This window comes from Rhipicephalus microplus, chromosome 4, assembly GCF_043290135.1.
Source record: "Rhipicephalus microplus isolate Deutch F79 chromosome 4, USDA_Rmic, whole genome shotgun sequence".
NCBI classification, from domain to species: domain Eukaryota; kingdom Metazoa; phylum Arthropoda; class Arachnida; order Ixodida; family Ixodidae; genus Rhipicephalus; species Rhipicephalus microplus.
In genome coordinates this window covers 107,804,825-107,826,504 of record NC_134703.1, presented here as the reverse complement: position 1 = coordinate 107,826,504, position 21,680 = coordinate 107,804,825, and the positions used below count along the sequence as shown (strand labels likewise).

The 21,680-nt window shown below is 41.2% G+C and overlaps 1 protein-coding gene across 5 annotated transcripts in view; it reads right to left on the bottom strand.

The window, feature by feature from the left end:
* LOC119172245 (uncharacterized) overlaps nucleotides 1–21,680 on the bottom strand; it is a 42,583-nt gene that overhangs the window by 9,967 nt on the left and 10,936 nt on the right. For 2 of the 5 annotated variants that reach the window (XM_037423284.2, XM_037423281.2), the window contains exons 9-16: nucleotides 19,848–20,001; nucleotides 12,815–12,902; nucleotides 9,237–9,326; nucleotides 7,890–8,040; nucleotides 6,829–6,910; nucleotides 5,300–6,448; nucleotides 4,220–4,432; nucleotides 1,047–1,202 (exon numbers count right to left, since the gene is read on the bottom strand). In XM_037423284.2, coding sequence (XP_037279181.2) covers nucleotides 1,047–1,202; nucleotides 4,220–4,432; nucleotides 5,300–6,448; nucleotides 6,829–6,910; nucleotides 7,890–8,040; nucleotides 9,237–9,326; nucleotides 12,815–12,902; nucleotides 19,848–20,001 — 2,083 coding nt within the window. The remainder of the gene's footprint in view (nucleotides 1–1,046; nucleotides 1,203–4,219; nucleotides 4,433–5,299; nucleotides 6,449–6,828; nucleotides 6,911–7,889; nucleotides 8,041–9,236; nucleotides 9,327–12,814; nucleotides 12,903–19,847; nucleotides 20,002–21,680) is intronic. The other 3 variants (XM_037423283.2, XM_037423282.2, XM_037423285.2) reach the window with 3 other exon arrangements.

Sequence of the window (21,680 nt, the reverse complement as noted above, 5' to 3'; positions counted from 1 at the left end):
TGGATTTTTGGTTGCGCCAGTATCTGACGCTTTTCTCGGACACTCCAAACTGCCGCTGTGCCGCCATGTTGCCATTCACTTCCGCGAATTCTATAACTTTTCTTTTAAACGCGGCGGTGAACTGGCGCCGCGTCCCGGTATTCATAGCTGGTCGCAGAGTAAAAGTCGCCACTCTCTACGAACACGAAATGAACAAGAAAAGAAAAATGGCGTCGGCAGAGGCGTCGGCCCATGGAGGCGATGTCGATGCTGATGCCCAAAAAACATGCGACACTCCCTGTTGCCAGACGATCACTTTGTTTATGCCAAGGGCCGGTATATAGGTCGAGGGGTGACTTTTTAGCGAAATTTTTTGGAAAAAATCTCGACCTATATTCCGCACTATACGGTAAATAGCTTCCGCTTCTAAAAATAAAGCTAAAGGAAGAGAGCAAGTTCAACCAGGTAATGAACTGCAGTTTTCAATCACACAGGAAAAAAAGCTGTATTTACGAGTATCTATAAGGATGAAATAAGGCGCAATATTTATCACATGCGAAGTGCTGCGTGCACGGGAACGACAGACGAAAGGGAAGGAGCAAAACAAGACTAGCAATAGTCTTTTTTTGTTATTTAATTGTGATATAGACTTCCCTTTAAGGCATAATATTTTTTTGCATGTATGCGTATTAAATGTGCACCATTAGACCGGTGTTGTGCATGAAGTGAAGTAGCATCTGGTGGAATGTGTTGTCATGCATCCAGCGGTTGTAACTGGCTGTGTCGCTGTAGCGAAGGCCGGCTTGAAGGAGGTGACAGGAGCGTTTCGGCTGCAGTATGCATCTGCTTGCATCACTAGAGTGGTACAATAAGGACACGTATCACCAACAATAGTCCTGTTTACTTCTTCTCTTTCATCTATAATCCCGTGCACGCTGCACTTTACGCATGACGAATATGTACCCACACGCTCCAAGAGCCGTTTTAATGCAATGTTTAGTTAATGGTGTCTTCCAGCACTATATGTTGCCACAGGAGTTAGGTAAAGATAATACATGCATGCATACCTCCATGCGATAGCACCTTCTTGTAAGGCTCGATCACCCTCATGTCAATCTTGCGTTCGACACCACCCACGTTGCAAGTCTTCCAGCTTCTCTCCTCTGCGTACTCTTCTCGAGCAGACATTTCAGGAATTGAGTCACTCAGGGTCGAGTCATCTCCTGTTCGGGGCAGAAAACGACAGCATATAAAGCACACTGAACGTACTAAAGGCCGGAAAACAAAATAAGGCAATGGAGCCATTGAAACAGAGAGGCGTTAATCACATAGTGAGGTATTGAATGCTTTCCAAATGAGCACAAGAATTATTGTACTTATAGTGACCCTTAGGCTGGTTTTCCCATAAAACAAGTAGGATAGTTTTACACATCAATGTAATGAGCCCCAAAACTATAGCCGTCACTGTTGTATATCAATCAATCAATCAATCAATCATTTTATTTCCTTTAGATAAGGTCGAGTACAGGACTAAAAGCTCAAGAGCTTGACGAGGTCCTGACCCCGTTCACAAGTTGACAAAGCAGCAGGAATGGTAGTCAATCATGTACAACAAATATGAAATAAACATACAGGTATAACATCACAAAAAAGTAATACAAAAAGTTTATGAAAACAGTGCTAAGATAAAAAGAGAGTAGTTCAAATGTATGGTCATGAAGTGGCATGAACATGAAAAGCAATAATAAAAAGGAAAGAATGGGCATAAATTCTGAGAGAAGTATCATTGAGGATAATGTATCAGTTGGGCGAAGTGTTTAATCTGACAGTTTTGTTTAGAGGAAGGATCGAAATCTTCGCGGTTTAAAAAATTTAACAAAGAAGGCAGTCTGTAGGACAATGATTGCTTGTCATAAAAGGTTCTTGGGGTGGGTACAGTCCAAACTTCTTTGTGCCTGGTGAGTCGAACACTTGTGTTTACGATAAGTTTAGCAAGATGTATTGTGGTATTGGTACAATGTTTGACAAACTCTTTATAGCATAACATCAGCCTGTAGTTGTACAAAAAGAAAACTGGAAGAATATCATATTTTAGAAAAAGAAGTTTTGTAGACGACAGATAGTGTTCAGCCGCAATATGTCGTACGGCCCTTTTCTGTAGTAAGTGCAACTTGCGCAAATTCGTCACACCGGTTGTGCACCACACTAAGCTACAGTACTGTAACAAAGATGATACCAGTGCATTGTATATCATAATTTTGACCTTAGTGGGAAGAAGAGATCGCATACGTGCAAGGACACCAATGGACGATGACATCTTAGAGTATATATAAGTGGATACTAAAATAAGCTAACAAACGGCCAGTTACAGCTGTATATTCACGTCTCTCTCCTCTTCTCTTGTCTTCATGCAGAGCAGAAGCAGACCCATAAGCAGAATTTTTAAAATTTCCCATTATTGACCACTTCAACACACTTCGATTCTTACACACACTAACGTAGTCGTAAACTACTGCTACTGTGCAACATCTCCATGAAAATTTACCTCTGCTTTGCCTAATTCATGAAGTTTAACATCCTAAACAAACACTGCCATTATGACAGTGAAAGGATCTGGATTAAAGTGGGATGAGACTCTGAAAATGAGTTTTAAGATTCATCTGCACAGAAGTGGTACTAAAAGCTATGGTTGTACAATTTACACATTACTTTAAGAATAAAGGCATGTTGCATTGGGGCACATAATTAGTTTAAAATTGTATTTACTGTTTTAATTTTTTTACTTTTTTTTTTCATTTTCTTGACATACTATATGTTCCTTTATTGAGCTCTAATTTCTGCAGAGCCATGCATATTTGTACAAAGGTACTGAGCAACACTTTATAAAAGAGCAACCAAAAATTAGGAGCGTACAACAAAAACTAGATTTGTTCTGTTCTTTAAGTTTGTTGATGTATGAAAATTACCACTTATAGATGGTTTGTTTTAAACTAAAAAAATACAAATGCACCTAAGCTACTGATTCTAGTTCCAGTTATCTAAATGCCAATAAATAACCCATGAGAGAATTTTCCTTAGCTTATGCCTTACAGTTCATGAGAAAGAAGTACACGAGCCTCCAAAAATGTTGTCTCAAATAAAACAAATACATAAAGGTATACCCAGTGTTCCTGTCAATGTGCCAAAGAACATGGGCTAAAAATTATTTTTGAAACTGCGAGTATTCAAGTGTGATAAATTTTCTGAAAGATAAAGAAATTAACTATCAAACAATGGCGAAATTCTCAACATCAAATTTTTTGCTGAACATAGTTTCACTGCATCGTAACACAAGCACCTCCTTTCTTTTAAAGCGGTAATGAACAGCTTTCCAAGTAATAAGCGAATGACCGCAGTATCAAGGTTTATTGCCATACGAATCCACAGTGGCAAAAATTTTTCATATCTGCCAAGAACAAACAAAGTTACAAGGCTTAAGTGTTTTCTCTCTTCTCTCATCCCAATAAACGAGCTGAAAGCTAAGCAGGTACGAATGGCACATGGAAAAGAAGCTATGTCAGCACACATCATGACCTTGAGCACATGTGATGAAAAGCGACCACTTTCTCTCATCGTTATTTCTGTGCATGAGTGCGGGTCATTATGTAATATTAGCAGACTATGAAGCACTGTGCTGGCTCATGGCAGCGCCTCATGGGAAAAAATGCACCTGACCCAAACGCTGCACTTGATTTATATCAGCTATTAGCGATTGGCATACTACTCACTGTTCGACATCAAACAATGGGAACCGGCAGCCTTAAAGCGAGTGGGGACGGGCTTTTGTCTCAAAAGCGGACGCCTGAAGAAATGGCAAATTCACGCTCCACTCATAAGCTGTCCTTGCCACGCAGGACTGCAAAATTTGGCTACAATATTCATGGCAGTGTCTGTCTGCTATATGCGGGATGCATTTTCTCACTAAGCCCGAGGGGTGCTTCATTACCTCTCTGACATTCACATAAATCTATTCACACGAAGTTCTACACTTCATTTAAATGCAGCAGCTGTAACTTGGAGTAGAACTGCCTTAGTACCAAGCAATGATGCCACAATGTTGAAGCAACTTTCTTGATGTTGCAACGTTGTGTCAAGATTTGGGTCTACTAGGGTGTGACCTCAAGCTAAGCGAAGGCCTATCTCTGAACACTCTGCCCAAACCTTCCTTTGTTTTCTCTGAATCCACAGTAGTTGCACTCACTTCCCAGCACAGAGTCACCCAGTTCATCAGGAGTCTCGATATCTGGCGTTGCCAGGTCGTCCGCAGGTGAGAAGACGTCCCCGTCACTCTTGTTGCTCATCGACGAGAGGCTCTTCTGGTCATCGTCAAGACCGATCTGGGCATGAAGGATGTCTGGGTTCACTTTAATCTTGCGTCTACTCCTGTTGGCACCACTCAGGCTTGAGGGCCTCTCTGCAACAGTGAACGGTGAACACCTTCGTGAAACGAGGCACCACAGTAAGGCAGGCACACAACAGGGAGCAGTCCAGACAAAAAGTGAAAAGGATAAGAAACTAAACAAGGACGGGACAGCAAGCAATGTCATAGAATAAACTACTTTCTTTTTTACAATATAATATGTATTTTAGTGCAACTATTATTGCTACATGACTCTTACTCAAATTTTTCATAAAGCTCACATTTTGTTTAAATCATTAAGGGAAACACTTGGCATTTCAGCTTTTATGATTTCTCCCGAAGAAAAATAAGCCACCACCACTGTATGAGTACTTAACCACACCAGTAAACATCTGAAGGTACAAAGACTAATTTGGTGGGTTTACGAAACTAAAATATCATGACAGACCAGGCAAGAAAAATAAAGCATTTCAGTGAATGATGTCAACGAGCAAACGCAACCAAGCAAAAAAAAAAATTTGAGTGAAAACAAAGCAGTGATGCACGATTCTTTAACTCAAGGTTAGAATAAGATGAAATACGTTGTATGACACATATCAAATACCATTATATTAATCACTGATTGTTGTAGTTACGGCTACTTCACACAAAATTTAACAATGTATCCAGAACCGGACATTAAATCAAGATTTGCAGAAGCGAGGGCCTTGAGAAACATGTCCTTGGGAAACATGCACAGCACCCTAAAGCAGCAGGCACATAAGCGGTAAACACCACCCCCGATTTCAAGACGACCGGACGCTGCAAACTGGACAGCTGCACAGGAACTAGTAGGGGTGAAGAAAAAAGTCAGGGTGTTAGTAGCTGCACAGCAAAGAAAGCATGTTATTGACGGCCGATGTAAAGCGGTGACCCACAAACCTGCTGGGGCACTGTAGTCATTTTCCTGCTGCATTTCTTCAGAAACAAGCTCAGGTGGAGAGACTGCAGAAGCAGCAGCAGCAATGCTGCCGTTCAAGGGTTGTTCTGGAAGAGCCACTACCGGTAGTTCTGGATCTGAACGGGCAGCATTCACCTTGATTTTTTGTTCCTCCCAAGAGAGGTTAGCCGGCAGCGACGACAAACTACGAGACGAGTCAGCCGTGAATCTGTTTGCAATTCCAGTACCGGGAAGCATGTCCAGCTTTTTCAGGACAGACTCCTCAACGTCTATCCTCTTCAACGAGTGGAAGGTCTCAGCGGCTGGAACATCGTGGGTGTCAACGCCCCCGCAGTGAGCTAAACTCTTCTTTTCGAGGGTCGCCGTCTTACTGACGTTGCTGCAAGGATTGACGCTGTTGTCCTCCTCGTAAGCTACGACTACAATGTCGCTGGAGTCGTCCGAAAATGGCGCAAAGTTTGGCACAATCACTTTCTTTTCTCGACTCTGACAGCCGCTGCCGTTCCTTAGGCTCCCGCCAGCCAATTCCACGACAGCCTCTAGAATGTTGTCGTCGATGAAGCTGGAGTACGACACGTAGTTGTTGACAATCTCGTCCACTTCCTGCGGTGTCAGTAGGTCCTGCAGTCGGCCGCTTAGAACGTAGCCGTCTTTGATTTTCACCTCATCGAAGCAACTCCTTATCTTCGCGACAAGGTCTTCGTCCGGCAATTCTCCAGAGGCCTTCTCCTCGAAAAGAAAAGAGTTGCCATTTTCCAAGGGAGGAGGCAAGTTGTGTAGATTAATGCGAGCAACGTCATCAGAATACTGTTCGGCTATGAGGTCTAGCGAAGTCTTGCTCGCGTTGGGCGTTGAGTGTCTGACGAGGGCATAAGAGTCATTGTTAGGCGAGGAAAAACCTAAGCTCGGCATCGACACAGGCTGGGCTTCCTCATCGTCAGCCTCGAATTCGGGAGTGGATGAGTGACTTGAGAGAGGAGGCAGCGCGGGTGACTTCTCTAAATTTGGAACGGCCAGTCTCCCGCTCAGGAGGCTGTCCTCGTAGTACTCCTCCAGCTCTGAAGCCAGGCTCAAAGGCTGGCTCAACTCAAGGTTGCTTACTTGGCCTGGTGTTGGAGAACAGGAAGGTGCTGTGTCATCACAAAGCATTAAAGACTGTTATTCATAGTGCTACAGCAATAATAAATGTCATGTGCAGCAAATAATGGGATCACTCAAAACAAACGCAAATACACGTGTCATGTATTGATCAAAGTAACACTAAACGATGTTAAACACTGATCACATACCGATGCTGTGAAAATTATCTCTGTTTTACATTTGTCTCTGAAACCATGTAGCATCTATCGTGAATTGTAGGCTTAAATGACCCTAATTGTGAAATATGAGTGCAAATATAGTTTTTTACTAAGTATCTAGAAAGTTTCTCGATCCGTGTGATAAAAGTACAGCTGTGACAGCTTGATACGAGCACCAACCATAATATATAAAATAAAGAAATCGTCAATACCTCTTCGAGCTTCAGAAATTGACATATGCTCCCCTCTAGACAAAACTTCATCATCTGTTTCATCTTCACCGCAGGTGGAACCCTAAATGAAAAGAAGCAGCCACAGCGAAATGTCAGGTATTTTCTGCAAATATGAATATTTAGCATGAAGAATGCAAGATTTATTGTTGAACACTTAAACTAACTTTTAAGGTTTTGTGACTACCTGATTTATCAAAAATATACTACGTTCTTGTAGTAAATAGAACTCACTAAATAGAACCAATATCAAAACCACCACTATTTTCAATAGCCCGTACGCTTCCTGCACAAGCTTTATTGAGGACCTTTCGCAATTATGAAGGTGTGAATTACAGATGAAAAAAGGACATTGTACTAGCAGAGAATGGTACTTCGTGCTAATTTGTCCAGCATTGGATGCAACAACTCAGCAAGACAATGAGTGCAGAAAAATGAAAAGAAAGAGAGAGACAGAAAGAAAGGGACGAAAGAGAAAATATAGAAAGCCAGAGAGAAGTAGAAAAAACAGAAAAAACATGAAAAAAACATACATCAAGGCATACCTAGAAGGAAATACAGAGATGGAGAGAGACAGAAAGAGCAAACGAAAATACACAAAAAGAAAGCAAAAAAAGAAAAGAGCAAGAAAGCAAAATAGAGAGAGTACCAGTAACAAACAGTAGAGAGGGAGAGAGAGGAAGAAATAGAGGAAAAAAGAAAAAGCAATATACAGAGAAACGTGAAAGTCCACAGCTCCACTATATGCTCCAGCTTTGCACCACTACTGCAAGCTGCGCCAATTCATTTCATTCATGCTAGACTAGCCCAGCCTAGAACTTTCCATTTCCAACGCAAACTGAATTTTCAACGCAATATCACCAGTGCTCTCTACACAATATTTGGACCAAATTCAGTGCACCTCAAGGTTCTAAGAATTATTTTCCCAGACCAATTTAATAGTTTTCTTTCATGCCAATTAACTCAATAAAAGAAAGGAAAGAAAGCTTAGAAGTAAATAAAACAAATGATCACTTTTAAACAAAAGTTGGGAGTGTGCTCACAGTTTTCCTCTGAGCAGACCTCAGGTGTGGACTGTCGGGGAAGTCCACAGTCTGGGCTCGATAGAGGAAGGCAGCTGGACTCGGTACGTCAGCATCAACTGCTGCAGTGAAGCCTTCATCGTTCACTTTTTCTGTGCCTCTGCAAGAAACCCTGCTGATTGTCAGCTGCTAAACCAAGACAATTGCACATTGCACTGCAACTTGCAGATGACTCAAGGGGGAAACCAGAGTCAATTTTCCAATCTGGCTAAGTGCCACAAAATCGCACGCCCTAACATTTATCATAAATTCTTCCCTTTTTTGCTTTTAGATAGGCCATACATCAAAAAGCCCACCGCATTTCCCCGTAGCAGTCACAGTGACGAAGTCTATCCACTGAAAGCCCATATTGCCACTATTCACCAATCGTTTTTTCTGCACACAGCCCGAGACTCGAATGACATGTCGCCACCATCATCGACACCCAAGCGGCTCATTGAAACCATTTCACTATAACAACCGCTATATTTATAGCCTTTCTATCACCCACTCCCTCATGTAATATCCCAACCAGGGACATCTGAGGTAATAAAATGAATGAATGAGGTTCCCTTAGCTTTCACTTCTCAACTTCTTAGTACTAAGCACTTTACCTACTTTTTTTAATTTCCTTCCCTGAACTTAGGTTGTCTCAACTAAAACATTAGCTACTCTCATCAAAGACATCAAATAGATACACCAAAACCTTGTTAGAAATGCAGGTTGACCTTAAAATGAACTGTTCTATGTAACAGTTTAATTCCAGAATTAAATACACGGTGCAGGCACACGCAATGCTCGGAAACTAATTCAGTATTATTAGGAACCGATTTGCTCACCTTAATTTTGTATTACAACTGATCTGCTAATTATGGTACGATATGACAGTTGTGATCTCGAGAATTCGCACATTAGTAGGTAATAAACTTTATTAAAGATCCAATGAGGAATCACTGGCCCGGGCTAGGCCTCCAGGAGCCGTCATATGTAGAGCATCGTGCGATGTCCTCGGCGATAGCCCTGGCTCGCTGGACAGCCCAGATTTGGTCCACTGCTCGTGGGCTGAGAAGGGCGCTTCGCCACCGCTCAGCCAGTTGTCCTGGGGTACACTCACGCTCGTCCGAGTAGTGGCGGCAAACACCGCACTCGCACTTCCAAAGTATATGCGCCATATCGGCTATCTTTTTGTAATTGCTAGGGCATCTTACTGCCACAATTGCTGCTAAGTTGATAGTGTGCACTGCATCAGCCATGCACTGCCATAATCTCATGACATTAAAGTGAACAGAAAACAAACAAGTAATTAACACAAAGAAATAATGTTATTACCCATCTTTTGCAGTTTCAGACATGCTGTTTGAAGAATCAGAAGGTGAGAAAGGGGGGTCCCGTAACGCAGTGTCTTCAGGACTGCTCACGCTGAAATGAAATAAATGAATGGCAAATGTATAGGATATGTACACGCGACTTGTGGCCAGTACAGATGGGAAGAAGCTAGAGCCAGTGTGTTTTTTTTTTTCTTGCAGTACTTGCCAAAACACACAGGGTGGTTCCAACATATAACTACAATTTCGTAATTTTTCTTTCTGATCCATGCTAGTCTTGCTATCAACAGGCACTACGAAATGACTTAAAGGGGCCCTGAAACACTTTTTGAGCATGATCAGAAAATGCCGCCGATTGGTAGAAGAGGCTCTCGACAACACGCGAGCCAAATATTATAGCGCAGCACACGGCCTGGAACTCATAATAAATGATCAAAGCCAGCTAAAAATTGCTTTCTCTTCTCTCAAAAAATCACGGAAGACACCCAAAAATCACTCGTAAAAGGCCCATCTATCAGCCATTGGCTGATTTAAACATGGCATCCTTGGTTGTTAAAGCGACATGTCCACGCATGAGCACGCAATCACACTGAAAAACCCGTGCATTGCAAAAAAAAAAAAGTCCTTAAAGTCACGCGACGCGCGTGACGTTTTTCTTTGCCCCTGCCATCCCTCCCTCTTTAGCTTCCAGCGCTTTCGTTGGGACGAAAGAATAGAGAATGCAATTGCAGCATACGACAAATCTTGGTAACTCCACTCGCACGGGACGGATTCTTGAAATTTTCGAGGCATTGAATTCGTCAGGCAATCAGCTCTTCCAGTGAATTTATTTCGTGGTTACTTGAAAATGTATGTCAAGTAACCACGAGTGTCAAGTAACCACGAGTCATAGCTTAAAGGGCCCCTTTAAGCTATGAAAATTGCCTGGGATTTTGAAAAATGTCACCTAAAATTTCTGCAGTACATAAAAAACAGCGATCACAATGAAGCTAGGAGATCCACGATTCCAGCGCAAACTTCCAATTACAAAAAAAAAAAGTTGCCGTTTCTTTTTTGAACTGATTTGAAATGTACAAAAGTTGGCTGTTATTTCTTTACATACGTTAAGAGCTTCTAAGCATCACAGCAACTAATGGCTGTAGTTTTCACACATATGAGTATTGATATTGCCCCCGCCATATTCCCACATGAGCATACCATCTCGAAATTCTAAACCAGAGTGATTTTTTCATTAAAGCCCTAAACTTGATCTCATTATTAAGGTGCAAATATATTCCTCAGCCTGTATTATAATTACATTATACTCTGAATTTCTTCAAAGACACCTCTGGTATGAAAGGCTTTGGCTATGTCCAAGGTAACATTCAAGCCCCAAATTATCAACACATTGTAAAAAAAGTTTTCAGAAAAATTTACCAATAATATTGTTGGCATTATAAACATATGCACCAGTTTTTTGCTATATTACATGTTAAATGTTAATTAAATGTTAATTTATGTTAAATGTTAATATTAAATGTTAATTAAATGAATGCTTATTCATAAGCATTTCTTTATAATCCTGCTTTTCATTTCGATAGCACACAGACACTTCAATAAAAGAGCACCTTCGTTGTCCCTTGTATCATGAACCGCATGAGACAGTTCTTAAGACATCAACTGCTGTGGTGGGTCAAGCGTGACATCACACATCATCACCAGCCATGACACAGCGTCAAGTATCAACGCATGTAGCACAAAACTTTTATTCCTTGAATTCTAGGATGTGTAAGTTGATGCAGCACTCGGCAATGCTTACTATTTCGTGGTACGAGCACAAGTTCTGGAATAAAAAAATTACATTCACTGTACACCAACACACAAGAAACTACTACCCTAATGCAACAAAAGCTCCTATAAGCTCCTGAACGTTATACACACAGAACAAAGCTTCCCAACTTCAAAGCTACGATCGGTGCTTCACTGCACTTGTGGAAGTGTACACTTACTGACCATCATATAATGCCTTTTATTGAACCCTCAAACACTTGCACAGCAAGCTGCCTGATCACATATTCAGTCACTTCGACCTCATCTTCGCTTGATCATCCAGACAACCATATAAGATACCGACTTCCATTTTTTTAACAACATGAAAAGTGGTGCTGCCTAATATTGAAATGATCCCACTTTACCAATGACCCTGGGCAATTCACAAGCTGGTATTTTACACCTACTGCAAGGCACATTAATTGAAAGTGTCACTAGCAACTGCTTATTGTAGGGTCAACAAATCATTCGTGTTATTTACCCTTCACTTGGTAAAGAGGAGCAACTTTTCCTGAATGTATTTGTGAAACTGCGGCACGTCTTTGGATTTTGAAGCTAACATTGCACAATGTTACCATAACGATGTGCAAGCTATAAAGCTGTGTGAAAGAGAACATTTCAGGTGCAAAGCTAATTCAAATATTGAAGGTTAGGTGTGAATTAAATAGAATATTTTTCGAATACTTTGAAGTGAAAGTGAAGAACGAAAAAAAAAATGTCTAAGAGGATTCTCACACAATTTCTTACTACACAGCAACAAGACAGTGTTTTTGTTTTTTTGGCTCGGTCGATGAAGCGCTGGTAGGGTGGTGTCAATGCAGAGAATAAGTCAATGCAGAGGCCGTATTGGAGTTATGCAATGATCCGGTGGAACCAAAGTGTTACTGGCAACACCACACACGTGAAAGATAATGATACTGTTTCTCCAGCCTCTCCTCCTCTTTCAACTTTTATGGAAGCCCAACTGATGTGGCTGACAAGAGTGTACTCCCTTCCTGCCTGCCTCACAGACGTCAAGCACATAAAAGACCACCTGAAATTTTGGATACTAAAAAGTTTTGGCATCTGCAGACTTCCTGCCAGAATATCAGGTCCAAAACAGTATTGAGCCCCCACCTATGCCACATCTATCATCTCTATGCGAGAACAAACATTATCTTGAGACAGCACATTTGCGACCATAGTGGAACCTGAAATACAGCTTTGTCGCAATACAAAAATGAGATGGGGTGAAGCATATAGAAAACCTGAAGGGGCCACTGCTAATTTGATATTGACTATACTTTTCTTTCAGAAGTTTGAATAGTTCGAACAGTAAAATTCCAGAGCGAGCCAAACAGCAAGCACTATTAGAAAAATATCCGAAATTTCAAATATTCGCACACCCATAGTAGGCTCCCATATAACAGGGCTTCGAGCTTCAATTCAAGAGACCATGGTTCCTTGGAAATTAGACAGAACGTAGAAGCTTTTTGCGAAAATGAGTATGTAATTGGAAAGTTACATGGCCTCTACCGTTTCACCCCCATTGAAATTCAACCACCATGGCCAGGATCAAACCTACAACCTTCGGGTTAGCAGCTGAGCACCGTGACCACTGCTCCACCGCAGCAGACACAGATCAACATTATAAGTATAAGCACTGCTTTGAAACATTCTTCGTGCCCGTGTTTGTTATGTAATATCTAGCAATATCTCAATGAGAAGCCAAATAATGAGTAGCATAGATGCAGTTTACACGTTGTGAAACTGTAGTTGCGACATTTCACTTACGTTGTTGGTGCACAAGGCTGATTGTTTACGCTGAGAGTGCCATTTGTCTGGGGGCAATGCTCATTCATCTTGGGGAGGATGTTGTCGTCTGCGCAAAGGCAATGAGACAGCGAGAATGTGGTGCAACAGCGAACTGAAAATTTTGAAAATTAAATAGTTTATTTCAAATAGAGCAGATTTGCACTACATGTTTCTCATTGCTGTTACTTTCCCCCACTGCGATTTTAGTGAAAATATGGTCCTCCTATTGTAGGAGCATACCACGTAATCATCCTTATGGATATAGTGTCATCCTGTGGACATATGAATATCACACTGTACGTTTCCAAATGGGTAGTGGAAGAAATGATGTAAAAATGAAAAGAAAAAAAAACATTTGCAAACAATGCACAAATTCAGTGGCATTCAATACCCTGATTCATACAGCATAAACCTCTTTAATTTCTTTTGATGTCTATGCAGTCATTTAATGACATCTGAGGTGCGCATACTAACAGGTACACCTGTGCTCTCATCATGTTTGTCCGTGATTTCGTGGAGCTGCTCAGCTTTGTAGAAAAATCAAACTGACATTTTTTTAGACCATGAAATGCTACCTCAATCACTGAACCTCATTGAAGAATAAATTTTTTCAACAGAGCAGTATTTATGAAGCATTCTCAGCTCTAACAGCAGCTCAGAGTACATTTAGGCTGCTTTTTTTTCTTAATTCTCTGTGTGTCTACTTACAACGGGCCTGAAGTACAACCAGAGCCACATGCTGAAACAGGATAGTTTTGCACACAACCACACTTGATATTTGTGCAAAACTTGAAACCCTTTAAAAGTGGCATGCTCTAGGCAGTAATTCTTGTCTTTTATATGAGATGTTTCTTATGAGCAGGGGACCCTACATGCATTTTCATATCAAATCGTATTTTACTGCAGGCACACTAATGTCTATACCCATGTGTATCTTATATGAATGTCTCTTATAAAGGGGCTCGACTGTAGCAGCAGGAATGGCAGCAAAAGTGCAGTCAGCTACCAATTTAATGAGCTTTCACTTTATGCAATTCAGTAGTGCATTACTTCAGTTTGCACAACACTTTCAAATTTGTTTTTCCTACCCTGATACACTAGCCCACGAAAAAGTCAGCTAACGACTATCAAATGTCGCTGTAATGCTGCCTCATACCTCAGGATCATCAGCATTAACACCATTAAACACAAACAAATATTAAGCAAACATTTGATGACCTAACCTAGTAATATAATATGCAACTAAATAACAGCGCAGTGTTTTTGTTACTTATGGTATTAACAATTGTTGCTGCTGAGCCATACAAGAGCACATGCCTAAGATATATCTGCGATCTAATTCTGTGTGCTCCTAAAGTCACTGGGCAATTGGACACAGCACTGATGAGAAAAAATAATGGCTGTCTCGTAAAAGATTTGAACAGGTTGCAGTAGCCCGCAGTTATTCCCAATTCCTTTTTTTTATCAGATTATGTGTTCATTCTCGGTAGCAGAGCATGTGCTCATGTACATTTTTTGCTGCCTAGTACAGAATTCCATGAATGTTGCACAAATGACTCCCGTAGAGGGGCTTCAGACTCGCAGACGTTCACAGCATACAATGGCACTAATGCTGCAATCGATCTGTAATATTCTGCACACTAACAGATAATTGAAGTCTATGGGTAACTCAAGTCGTAATGTTAAAGCTAGATCTTCTTTTTTGTTATTTTGAAACTTACGCTCACGACGCAGCAAATCTTTTTACTCACCCGAATAATGCACATGTGGGAAGCGATTGTTGAAACTGAGAGACACTAGTCCCCATCTTCTCATTCTTTGTCAACTTGGCTAGTATCGTTTCACTAGATTTTACTCATATCTAATGCAGGATTTTTATTGAAAGAATGTGCTGGAAATGCAAAGTTCAAGCACGTAAAGCTCGCATTTCGAACATGAAACCAGAACTTCAATAGGAACAATCTACTGCCTCTGGCAACAAAGCTTCTGGAATCTTATCTAAATATTGCAGCTGCTGTGAGACGAATGATAGTTTTTGGCCTGCTCGTGAAGTTCCTTGGGTGCAGAAATGTGTTTAGGAATGCAGTACGCAAAATTCCAGACGGATCTGAAGATCAGATTCCCTATGTTGATCACAGTGGTCGGTGAACAGGCATCCAAACAGCAACAGTAAACTGTGCCCGGTACATGAGATTTTATTTTCACATCAGCGACCTTTGGTCCTTCCTTTTCCCAATAAAAGAATTTATCACTTCCTTTTCCCAATAAAAGAATTTATCAATCAATCGATTTGCACCGCAACAGCTCAAGTGCATGTGATCTCAGCAGAAGTGTCACGTATCACACCATTAGAACAGCAGCACATGTGTAAAAAATAGCAAGAACTACGAAGCGGCATGGTGTCGGTTACTGACCCTCCCCAGTAACACAGCCCAACCACTGACAGTCTCAGAATATTAATACTTACGCAACGCGAGAGTCTTTCCTTTCATTCAAATCGTAAAGCATTGATAAAATTTCGTGCGCAATGTTTTTGCTCAGGTAACACGTCCTTGACCTCTTGGACACATATTGGACTATACCACCCAGTCCACTGCAGCTAGTGTGGAATAACCTTTGTTACTAAGGTCTGATGAAATCGCCGTTACACTATACTATCTTCTATCATGAAAAATTAGAGAATGAACAACCAAAAGAGTTTCATTCATCATTTATAACTGCATAAATTAAGAAAATTTGGCGTACGTTAGAAATGATGGTGCATTATGGTTGGGTGCTCGCGACCCCTGCACTGAATTCTGCAATCAAATCTGCTCCTTTTCCTTTTATACATTTTATGTTACAGTAAATAGTGCAGACTTTCAGCTTTGAGGGCATGTGCCACTCTAATGTGCACTCTGGAAGTGTGTTTGAAGCAAGCAACAGAAGTTGTGCAAGGCAAATAAAAACAAGACATGAAAGAGGTTCACTTTTGCTTTATTTTGCATGAAATGTCGCAGCTCAGTGCATCAGTACGGTTCTATAAAACATAAGGAACACAGTGCTCATTTTAATAGCATCTCTAATGCTTCTCATCAATGCCTCTTATTTCCGACTTTACTTTTTGTTAACACTTCCTTCTCTTGTTTTTGGAACTGCATGGCATTATCACATTTGTGCCGTCTAAACTTCAAGCATGATGTTTACGTCCCAGCTTTATTAGAAATTGCTTAGCTGGAAGAACTGCCTCAATGGCTGTTACCCATATTGCAGTGAATAGAAAAGCTATGCATTTCCCAGACCATAAAATTGAATATAGTTATGCTCAAAGGAATAAACTTACTTCTAAAGCAAGTTCTAACCCTTGTATAACGTAAATTACGTGAATAGTTTCGCAGGTGAACTGTGTTACAATCTACAACTGGCAAAACCTTTTTCAAAGTAGTTTTTCTGCCTAGCGGATGAGTACACAAAGAACTGAACGGGCGATGTTGTGGTAGCCAAACGAAGAAGAGACTTGACAGTAATGGTCTTGGTGATCGTGGAGATGAGACTGTGAAACAAAGCAAGACGTTTTTGTTTTTGCCCTTGTTTGAGGTAAAGAAAACATAGGTGTCCAGCTTCAAGATGCTTGAGAATGAAAGTTGTGCATTTGTTAGATAACAGAACAGCCAGCCATGCGTGTAGTATAATTTGCATGCTCAGTGCTGCTAGTTTCTAGTTGGCATGCTGCATTTGTTGAGAAATGGTACAGCTGTAAGGATGGAATTAGGCACAGGCAGGTAGATGAAGCAATGAGAACGGTAAAAGTGCTAACTTTCAATTGGACAAGCCTACACCTTTCAAAACGCAGCTATCGCTAGGAAACTCCTATCCAAATAAGTCAGAGTTTATAAATTCTTTTCTTAGAAACTACTGCCCAATTTTGATTAAATTTGATTAAGAGAATAAACTAAGATGCAGTTAGCACAGCAATCACCACTAAAAAAAGAAAACAGTTCAAAATAGAAAAATGTTGGTAGATAGCTCGTCCATATGACTTTCAACTCTGCTCTTCAAAAATAAGTTTTGTGAATCGCAGCTATTAATACACTAAAAAAGGAGCAGAATTAGAGTATCCCAAGCTGCTTTGACACATGAATCATCCTAATTTGTGCAAGTTTCACAAAAATCTTCATAAAACAGTAGCATTATCTGTCTGCTTTACATGCTCCCCTTTGGATGCTTTAGATCTTTTCCACTAAAGATGCTCTAACAAATGTAGCTTACGTAAGTGTGGTACTGGCCTTTTGCCATGAATTCGGGAATTGACAATTAAGTGCATCAATCTTCTTGGCTTACCAAATTATAGCAGTGTTCATAAAAATTCCAAGCCCTAAACAAACATCCTGCTTCCTAGTGTCACTAGAAGTTAATGCACTTGTATTTTCTCCACACATTACTTGAGTGGCTGTCCGATAAAATCATTTCTGCATTTCGTGTGTACACGAGTAAACGAAAATCAACACTTGTGCAAAACAAAGGCTTCTCAATCAAGCACAGAGTTAGCAGTTACATTAACTGCTAGGCTAGTATGAGGGACACCACAGTGGATTACAATTATGAGGGACACCACAGTGGAGGGCTCCAGAAATTTCGCCCACTAGGATTTTTTAACACGCGCCTAAATCTAAGCACATGGGCATCAAGAATTTTGTCTCCATCGTAATGCAGCCACCACTGCCACCTTTCGATTAGCAATAGAGCACTCTAACCACTAGACTACCACGAAGGGTCGCAGAGAGTTGGTAGATGAATGTATATGTTAACATACAAAAGCATCTATAGAGTGGTCAGCCAAGTAAGTTCACAAAACCCACCAGCGAACATACTGCTGCAAACAGCATGAACAATGTCTCACATGGTAAAACTTACTCAAGACACTACTTTCACGTTGCATATCTAGAGAACCACAGCCCTTTGCACAAGTTTTTTAGATTTTTGGAACATGCGTTTTACTCAATTTACGAATTTTTATAAAGTAGTGAATTCTTCAGTGTTAGTGTACAAGTGCCTTGTTCACCATGGCACACAGTAGGATGGGTGTTCCATGTGTCAATGCAGTTTCCAAAGGCTACATTTCAACAATTATGTAGAGGCACACTTGGCTAGTGCACTAGGTTGCAAGTGAAAAGTACCATGTTCAAAATAAACTACAGTGCTTCCCTTTCCTGAAACATTTGAGCACAGCTCATTTCATTGTAGTTAAATCCGCTTACAATGAACCTCCATATAACAAATTATTCGATATAACAAAGTTTTCCTCTTCCTCGCTGTTGCTCCACAGAAGCACACGTATTTGCGACCTCTGCGTAACAATGTAACAGCGAGAGACAACCTTGATATAACGAATTTTCCCCACAGACAGTCTAGAAATTTTGCCCCGGATTTTGTCATTTTGGTACGAGCATGCATCTTTCGCAAGTACCCCGCCGCTGACAAAGTGCAAAGCAGCGGCGGCGTGCATGGCGCGTTCGCGGTCCCAGGGACAACCAGGCGAGAACGAGCGCTCGTTGTTGCACGCGGGTGAGCATGCGGGCCACGGGCCGGTGTTGCCACCGTTCTTGTTGCCGCGGGCGCATGCGTGGATGTGCTCCCCCTCCCTCCAAACCAAAAACGAAAAAAGATGAAAAAAACAAAGAAAAAAACTTTTGCGTTGGCAGTACCACAGATTTAGTTAGCATCACGTATGTGGGGCCACACTGCATATGGAGGGCACATTACCAAATAGTTCTCCGCTGTATCCGTGTTGTTCCCTCTTCGTTTTTGCTGCCATGCGCGCGTGCATTGCGCGCATGGTGTGGCCCCCGACAACATTGAGCTTTGACTCTTCTTTTTTTTTTAAATGCGGGCAACCGTGTCGACACTACCGAGGGGATGTCAGATTAGGCGTTGATGGAAACTCTTCGAGACCACAGCGACAACAACGGATCTTTGGATTTCGACTCGACAGGCGTTGGCGTTTACGCCGCTAGTTTGAGGAACCGTAGCCTTCGCGATTAGCTGATTAGCTCTGGCAACACAAAGGCGCATTGAATGCAATTCAATGAATGCGAGAGCAACAAATTCTAATGTTATACGAAGTACAGCTGGCAACCAACTCTTTTGGATCCGATATCGCAGAACTCCTACAAATGCTGGTGTGTGCAAATACAAACGCTCCCAGGAGAAGCGGTCTTTTCACGCAGTCTCTTCGCGTTGAAAGTGCACTGATACTTGCCAAGATAGCACGCGCGCCAGCGATCGCGACCTCCCTTAAAATCAAAGTTTATTGTTGCTACTCGAGCGACAGTCCCCCCCCCCCCCCCCCCCTCGCCTCCCCGAGTTTTTCACGATGCTCAATCAAGATGGATGGTTTCCTTTTTGTTCGAGCCTTTGACGGCAGTTCTAACACGCGAGAAATGTTATCATATGCCCCTTCCAGGCGATAGAGAAGGGCTGACTTCTTTTATCTCGGCTTCAGCAGCTCTCGCACACCTTTACTTGCTCGTGGAAGTTTTGGTGCGCGGGGCATGTTATCAATTTACACTTGTTACGGAACATGGCGGCGACGGCAGAAACCTTTGCTATCGCAATAATAACGCAATTATTTACTGCTAGATTTGTATTTTGGGTAAGCTCTGCCTTCAGTCCCCCTTTTGTTTAATTTGTGCATTTATTTTGGGAATTTTCCTACCAAACCAGCACATTACAAAATCCTCTTTAAAAAAAGTTTTTCAAAAATTTACCAATTTCGTTATATCCAGGTTTAACTGTAGCATCACTAGGAAGCTGCCTCAGCAGTGACAACATGCAGCAATTGCTTAGAAGCAGGCGAACTGTTTAAGAACAGCAATAGACGTAAAACCAATGTTCGTGCCGTGCAGTTTCAGCAGATATATCAATGGAACAGTACAGTCATCACTCTACATGCAATGGGTGCAACTTGGGCATTCCTCCTTCGTGACCTAAGGGCTGCCGTGTGTTGTGGGACAAGTGCAGAGCTGTGGCTCACCAAGGGTGTTGAGGAACTTTCTCACAACTGGGAGAATGACTTTTCTTGAAGCTTGCGTGTTGCCCTGGGCAAACGTGATGAGGTGGTCTGTTGACATGTGTGAAACCTGAAGATCCAGGGACGGGTCTCCCACAGCCAACAGTGTCGAAGTCAACTGCAGTATGCAGGAAAGTAGTATGCCATTTAATTAGAGCAAGTATGCTTTTATGCAAGACGTAGCTAATAAGGTTAATAGATAGGCTAGGATCAATGAAGTCTGAAATCGGTTGTGAACGTTTCAAAATGTGGTAAACGGAAATAAATAGAACAAGTGCTTCTGACAAGATTGTTTTCATTCTTGTATTCTGCACCCCCTAGTCATCTCTCGATAAAAGAAACTCCTCTTAAATAGAACATATTTTTCTGGTTCCTTCAAGTTACAATTATTGAGGGTATATAGTATAGAGAACTTTAATATTGCGTAATGCTCAAGTTAGTGCCGATCTGACAAGTCACTAACGCTAAGACAGCATAAACACTATGGAGCACAATCTAGCCTTCTGAAGTATGGAGCTTTTGATGTGGCGTTTCAGCATACACTCAAACCTTGATATAACGAACCCAGTTATAACGAAATATCAGTTATAACTAAATAAATGAAGAATTGTCTTTGAATAGATACAGTGTTCAGAATATACCCTTATAACGAATTTTCGGATATAACAAACTTATTTTTGTGTAAGGTGCAACTTTGTTGTAGCGAGGTGAGATTGTAATGCAAAACAGTGTATGCTAATAGCTGGGAGTACAAAGGAATCTAAACTGGTTTGCAATATATTGTAAGCAGCGTTTGTGATGCTAGGATGGCTATAGTCTCCAAGCTACACTAACATTACGTAGTGAGATTTGTTATCGTGGTCAGAGACATTGCTGATTAGGCTCAATCCAAGTCAGATGCAGTTGCGTGGTCACTTTCAATTGCAATCAGTCCCAGGTGGGAGCACAACGATCATGACATGGCTCCACTTGCCAGCATGAGAGAGAGAGAAAAAAAAAGAAAGGCATTGTATAACTTAATGATTTGTTTTTACCAGATGGCATTAAGTTCTCAACTTCTCATTCACTGTACAGTAGAAGTCTATTTTTTTAGGACTCTTTGAACACAATCATCTTCCATGAAAATGAATTTATACTTCTTACTGTCTGTCTCAAATCAGTCGAATCACATCTCAAACAGCTCGAAAACCCTTTTGGAACACTTTATTCACCTCAGGGTTTGTAACGCAAAAGGAGGTGGCAGGTGAGTGCACGTAATGATTCCATTTTGGGTCAGCTTCACTACAATGCAAGAATGAGTACATACAGTGAAATTTCACTTGAACAAACTTCAAGGTACCCAAGAAAAAAATTCATCAAACTTGAAGTTGCTGATCTGAAATAGCTAAGTTGAGGCTGGTTATCTAGAGCTGAAGAAAACATCAGCATATGAAATAAATGTATAGCCCTTTTATTTGCAATGCTGCTTGTTTGAATGTGTATTTTTACATAATATTTATACAATGTTTTGAAGAATGCAGTAATATTTTGCTTTACTTTGTACATAGGACTGCAGACGTGATGAACTGAATTACTGGTGTCCCAGCTCTCATGAACCTTTCTAGCCCAACACTGCACTGGGAAGCGAAAAACTTCACTTTTCCAAGCACAGGGAAAAGTGAAGTTCTTTTGATGTACTACAGGAAAAAGTTCTTTTCCTCCCTTTCTTCTTTTTCCAGAGGTAGAACACTTGCTGCAATCTTTTCTGATGTCTAAACACGAAATTCATAGGTGGCATAGTCCTCAAAATCCAATGAG